Consider the following 7,208-nt stretch of genomic DNA (forward strand, 5'->3'; position numbering starts at 1 on the left):
GCAATTAAACGGGTTGCTATGGTATGAAAAGTATCTACTGTATTAGTGTAAGTGAAAAAAAGACTATAGATAAAAATCTTTTTTTTTTTAAAATAATAAAAGAAGGCGCCATAGAAAAAAAAGTTCATGATCTTACTAAACTTTATTTCCACAAACATTTGGACATGGCTTTTCCATATAATGGATAGATGACATGTAATTTATTAATATGTAATTAAGGGAAGAGAGAAATGCCAGATGAAATCTGAGAATATAAATATCACTATATCAGGGAGTCAAATCCAGGACTCAACTGGCTGGCTCAGTGCTAGTATGTTCACTTGCTGACATCCCCCTCTTTCTCTCAGCCAGGCAGTTGGTGTTATATCAATTAGGTTCTAGGCTTGGCTCTCCCTGACAAAGTGATATTTTTATTCTGTTTTTCATCCAGCACTTCCCGATTCCCTTTATTTCTCATCAATGTTGATACAAGTGCCCGCTCCACAATTTAGCTGATTTATCATAAAACAAAGTTGATAAAGAATAACTTACTGGTTGAACCAATACATTATTTTTTCCAAATAGTAGCGTCAATTTTGAATTCTGGTGCAGTGACTCAACATATTCTCTTGCAGACAAATGAAAAGTTTTGGGATCTCGTGTTTCCTCTGCAGCATTACTGGCATCACGACGTATCTATGGAGGGAAGAGAACTCTGCTATTGAATGAGTTAACGCAACCAAGAATAATATGATAAGAACAAATAAAACAAAATCAAAACAAAACAAACACACAAACGATTAACGAAATAACCCATAAAAATCTGGTTTCTGATATTCTGGATTTTTTTTTTCATTTTAATTTTCATTCATTTATATAATTTTTTAAATAAAATAATTTAAATGCACTAGCATCAGCTGTGCAAAAGGTCAAGCATTATAATTAATTAATAATTAATTAATAATATATTCATAAATATATATATAGAACATTGGATTATATCACTGTTAAAGGCTTTGAAAACAACAATATCAGCCTTCAAGGATGATAAGATGGCTGGATCAGAAGACTTTTTATCTTACTTCAGCAAAGCAGGTTTGTATATGTGTGTTCTTACATGACAATTTTAAAATGTAAAATATCACACACTGTCAGAATTTCTCAAAATGACTATGAAAAATGATTTTAGAAATTTGTAATGTCACTGGCATTCAAATAAACCCTAAATGTTGGCCCTTCAGTAATAAAAGAGTGAAACCATTTGTCTCTTATGAAAAGTAGAACAATTTTGCAGAGAGTCTTTGTCACTTTCAGAAACTATAACAATTGCACTTTATAAAAACCTACCAACTTAACCCAAGTTTCTTATTATTCACAATAAATTTTAAGCATCTAGGTCTAGCCAACAAGATAATCCCCCCCCCCCCCCCCACCCAAAAAAAAAAAACAACAAAACAAACAAAACAATTTTAAAGCTTGAGCTTTTATATACTGCAATATCTACTTAACATACTCAAAGCATTTTACAAGGCATCCGTAGCCAACAGCAACACTTAACATGTAGGATGACACATGATGCCTGTTAGGTGAGATTACAATTCTTCAGACAGATACAATGCTGTTAACGACCAGGTACTCATTTTACACCTCAGTATGGTGAGAAAATTTGAGTAAAGAGCCTTTTCCACAATCAACTTTGCATTGCCAACAGCGGGACTCGAACAATGGATCTTCCGAATGCGAGTGTTCATTTTGAGTTGATAGGGCACACTGAACCAATTTTAACATTTTCCAACGTGTAAAGTGCCTAGAGCCTGTTTATCTGGGGTAAGGCACTACACAAGTTAGATTTATTATTAACTATATCATTATTACCTGAAGACCTTGTCGTTTGGGTGAACCAGGGACAGTGAATGCACAATTGGCCCCTGCTCCAGAGTGAATGCGATGTCTCTGGACCAATTCATCGGCTGGTGGGTCAGTCCAAAAGTGATCTGTTGTTTTCATCTTTGTATAGTCAAGGGCACAAGGACCAACTAGAGAAATGGCAAAATAAAAAAAAACCCAAAGAAATAGATTATGTCTTAAAGCATGAGAAAACCTAACTGATTAGAGCATACTATGTTGAAACTAATTGGAACATTACTTGGGGAAAAAGACAAATTATGATTGAAACATTATGGCTTAATTCAAAGCAATGGTGCAGTGGTACAGTAATAATATAGAGGTGACGACTATTGATTCTGGTTATTTCTCATATAGATATACTTTTATTCTTTTATATTTCATTTTTCTCAGTTTTGTTTTCATGTTCTGTTTCATGACAACTATTTTCATTTTTAAAGTTATACTTCATCATCATAAACAGCAGCATCCATCATTTCTTGAATTCAAATATGATGTTTATTGTGCTTGGGTCTTGCTGTTGGCTTCAACACATAGTAAAATACAGGAGTTGGAATAAATATTGTTGTCAGTCAAACATTCCACCAGAAACAATTCTTGTATTCACTCAATGCAATGGAGGAAAAAAAAATCAAGAACCCCCTGAAAAACATCCAAATTATTTCAGATACACAAAAAATATGTTTGACAAAGGCAACAACAATTTCTCTCCACCTTGAATAAAATGCTGGTTTTCATTTTGCAGAATATTTCCCGTTATAGTTAATCTGAGCAACTCACAAACTTATAGGTGAAAAATTCTGACATATCATATGATAAATAAAATAAATTTTTTAAAAAATAAAATAAAATTTCCTTTATTCATCCCATCAGGGAAATTTGTCTCTAGGGTCTATTCCAAGGAAAGACTGGAATAACCCAGGCATAAGCCACAGTGCAGTGCCACAAATTGAGCTAGGGCAAGATGACTTGCTCACGTCCACACAGTGCAGCAGGTATTCCAACTTGATATTTTTTGGGTACGAAACAAAGACCGCATTGTTGAGCCACGCTAACCTCAAAAGATTGTTGTTTTTAAAAATATGTTATTTTTTGCCTAATTTTCCAATGACTTTCTAACAAACAGATAAGCGGCTAAAATAAAATGTTTGTATGCTTGACAAAAAAAATTATTGGGAGTGAAGGTAAACATTTTCAAGGCATTCAGTCTTACCCAAAAGAGAAGCAAAAATTGGACCATCGACTGGATCTGCTATAAGTGCCTCTTGTTCATAATATTTACTGTAAAAATGTAAAGGATTACTGATGAATTGTCCAAAAACAAAAGAAGAATAAAAACTTACGAATAGAACAATAACACATTCATTTTTATATAAAAATCAATTACCAATGCTGGATAACAGAAAATATGATTGGCAATATATCAGTTACACAAGGTAATTGCATCAAGTGGCACTGTCACTTACTGTTATATTGTTATCAAAGTTTTTAATGATGTCAGTTATTCAAACTACATCGCACTTTCATTTTTGTGTAGGCAGAATAAGTCAAGAATAAAATATAGCACAGACTACTACTGCTCATTTATCGTTGTTATCTAAGGGGGCCCTGATAGCTCAGTTGGTAGACCACACGCTTCACACACAAAGGGACTGAGATCAATTCTGGGTAAAGTCTAGATTTTTCCAGATTTCCCTGTCCACCCAGCAGTGATTGGATAACTGGGCATGTTAGATCTGTTGGAAAGAACTTTGCGATAGACTAGGGTCCTACCAAAAGGGTAGTAAGCAATTGCTATTGTCCATTTCATGCTATAGAAACCGGGATAAACTCCAGCTCCATGAGCCTAACTGCTCTGAAGAACAACTTTTTTTTTGTTATCTAACAATGTTTATAAATCACTACCATCACAGCCGTGATAAGAACCAGCTTAAGGGGATGCAGCCTGAATAATAAAATCGAATAATTTCAGAGAAAGTATCTTTTAAAAGAAAAATAATTAATCTGAGTAACTACTACTATTATTACTATTGCTGCTTATACTACAACAATACTAACCTAATTATTAATATAGTTACTGTTATTATTACCATTATTAATTGTTGCTGCTACTATTATTTATTCTATGATAATTGTTTAAATCCTGATAGATGAATGAAAATACCTACCTGCTGTTTTGAACCAAGTAATCAAGAATTTTGGCAAGTTTCTTATCAAAAATAGCCAATCGCAGCCACAGATATTTAGTGTTATTTGAAGACATTGAACCTTTCTTTGTTTGATTTTTGTTGTTGTCCAATGATCTTCTGTAATAAAGACAAAGAAATACAATAGAAAAAATATTCCAATCATGAGAATATATGGGTCGCTTTGGACATGAAAGAAATCCATGAGGCCATTAAAAGACCCATAACCCCCCCCCCCCCCAAATAAAAAACAAAAAAAAAACAAAAAACAATACTCTGAAATAGTTAGCCAAGAATCCTATGTAGTTAATTAACATCTTCTTTTCTTCTTTCTCATCCTCTTCCTCCTTTTTCTTCTTTGATTTCTTATTTAATAAACCAACTGACTTAGCTACACGGAGCATTACTGTCAATGCGCCTTGAATTTTTTTTTTTTAATGAGAATCAGTCTTGGTGCTCTTCTGATAAATTATTGATGGGAGTTTACATTAGTGTTGCAATAAGAACTGGTCCTATGGTTCCTGATTTTAGAACTGGGGACTTCTTGCTTCTGACTGCCTTTCTTGAGTTCCCCTGTTCTTTGCCTTGTTCGTCTCTCTCCCATTCTCCCACTCCTTACCACTCTTCCCACCGAAATATGACTGGTTCTAGGACCTGGACCCAATGCCAAGGTCGAAAAGAGATCCTATCTAGGAACTGGAACCAAACCTTGCAGTTCTAATTTTTTAGGAACCAAGAACCATGGTTCTTAAGCAAGCTTGGAACCGCTGGGCACTATTTTGTACCCATCAACTCAGTCTGCTGGCCTACTGATTTGACTTCCTTTTATTACTTTTGGTTGTCATTTGACAAACCAACATTTACTACCAACCTCGTCGTTGATGGTGTCATAACTAGTTGGTTCAATTAAATTTATGGAAAAAGCCGTTGCTAAAGAAAACTTACCTAGATCCAGATAGCTCAGTGCTGGGACTTTCTATTTCAGACACCAGTTTTGATACTTGAGCAGCTGGTTCAAAGTTTTTTGACATTTTCTGTAGCAATGCCATGGTAGAGCCAGACTTAAAAAGCCCCAGAGCACGCTTTTTCAAACAATGAAGAAGACAGGCTTCCACCGCACCTGAAATGTTATAGATTATGATGTATTAAATGTCAGCATCTATTTATGAAATAATAATAATAATAATAATAATAATAATAATAATAATAATAATAATAATAATAATAATAATAATAATATAATAATAATAATAATAATCATAATAATAATATATTATCATCATCATCATAATCATTATATTATTATTATTATTATTATTATTATTATTATTATTATTATTATTATTGTTGTTGTTGTTGTTGTTGTTCTTGTTGTTATTATTATAAGGATGATGAAGATGATGATGATGATGATGATGATGGTTATGATAATGATGATGATGGTGATGACGATGATGATAATGATGATGACTATGTCATTGGTGGTAGCGGTGGTGGTGGTGGTGATGGTATTATGGTGAAGGTAGTATGCTGATGATGATGATGATGATGATGATGATGATGATGATGATGATGATGATGATGATGATGATGATAAAATTAAGAATAATCTATATAATAATGCAGCTAAGATACATTACTACAGAGCAAAGATCGCTTAAAGGATAAGGACATGGACAAATTCAAACACGTCTTGAAATGTATACGTATAGAGTTGAAAGGTGTGCGTCGTTATGTATTGAAATGCTGAAATTGCATTTTATATTTTAGAATACTTTTGTTGATAAAAACACATTTGTGAAAAAAAAACAAAAAGGAAAAACAAAACGAAATCATACAAACAAAAAATAATATACATGCAAAACAGAAAATACACGTCCTTAATTTGAAGAAAGTATAGTAGTCTTACAGGAACAAAAATTAAATACTCTTTGAATGGATAAGCCACAGTTATTGACTGTTTGTACAATAGAATATTCGAGTGTTGTGAACTCCACTACTTTCTATCACTCGTCGTAATGGGGACATCGCTTGTAATAAACATAACAACAATAATATTTTCCTACTGGCGGTAAAAATTGGGCAACTTTTGATCTAATTATTTCGGCTGGCTCCCGTCATTTGAAGTCCATAATACTTCGGGAATAATCTGGATCATACACCCACCCACCCACTTCCCCCTACACGCGCACACACTCATACACCCATCCACTCAAACACACACACACACACACATACACATAAACACACACACACACACACTCTCAACCACAAACACACTCGTACACATAAATACTGATAGAAATAGGGATATACATACTAAAATGCATGTACGCCACTAACTAACTAAAAACTCTCTCTCTCTCTCTCTCTCTCTCTCTCTCTCTCTCTCTCTTCTACTCTATATATATATATATATATATATATATATATATATATATATATATATATTTATCCATCTCCTCCCCCCCCCCCCCCCCCCCCCCCGGACCACGGACAAAACTCTTCACAAGGATAGAATAGGATTGTTAAAAGCCCCATCCGTCATTTGCTTACATAACACGTTTGGGGATGATATTGATTATTCGGGATTTATGTCTATACCATAACCCCCCCCCCCCCCCCCCCCCACTCCCCCTCCCGCTCTCCCAAACTACCATCACCACTACTACTCACAAGGCATGCCATGGTGGTTCGTTTCCACGGACAATAAAAAAGACCGCTATGGTTTTATAACATGACAAGTATTCTTTCAAGTTGTACTTTCTAACCAGATTAATCCCCTCCCCCACCATCCCCAACCTACTTTTTTTTTTCTTGTCGCGTCAATTCCTATAAAAATAAGGGGAGCAAAGCAGAGAATGCTGATCTGAGCGTCAATTGTAACGAGTCAATCACGTATTTCATATATTTTATTTTTTCATTATTCATTTCCTGTGCTTTTTTTTTTCATCGCCTCGCTGCTTTTTCCCCCTCCTCAACTCAAAAACACTTGCCGATTTTCTTCCCGACCCCCTTCACCCCCCCCCCCCCCCCCCCAAACTCCTCCCACAAACATCTAAGTATATTATATTCCTTTTATTTTCCTTTTACGTTAAGGAGTCCGAAAAGTCAAACGAGGGTATCCCTTATTTTGTA

At 34.6% G+C, this 7,208-nt stretch overlaps 1 protein-coding gene across 4 annotated transcripts in view; it reads right to left on the reverse strand.

The window, feature by feature from the left end:
* Positions 1-7,208, reverse strand: part of LOC144967609 (small G protein signaling modulator 1-like) — a 41,982-nt gene that overhangs the window by 23,458 nt on the left and 11,316 nt on the right. For all 4 annotated transcript variants that reach the window (XM_078905113.1, XM_078905115.1, XM_078905116.1 and 1 more), the window contains exons 3-7: positions 5,016-5,190; positions 4,053-4,190; positions 3,098-3,165; positions 1,855-2,015; positions 532-675 (exon numbers count right to left, since the gene is read on the reverse strand). In XM_078905113.1, the coding sequence (XP_078761239.1) occupies positions 532-675; positions 1,855-2,015; positions 3,098-3,165; positions 4,053-4,190; positions 5,016-5,190 (686 nt within the window). The remainder of the gene's footprint in view (positions 1-531; positions 676-1,854; positions 2,016-3,097; positions 3,166-4,052; positions 4,191-5,015; positions 5,191-7,208) is intronic.

The sequence above is a fragment of the Berghia stephanieae genome, chromosome 3 (genome assembly GCF_034508935.2).
Source record: "Berghia stephanieae isolate SIO BIC M18660-M18661 chromosome 3, UCSD_Bste_1.3, whole genome shotgun sequence".
NCBI classification, from domain to species: domain Eukaryota; kingdom Metazoa; phylum Mollusca; class Gastropoda; order Nudibranchia; family Aeolidiidae; genus Berghia; species Berghia stephanieae.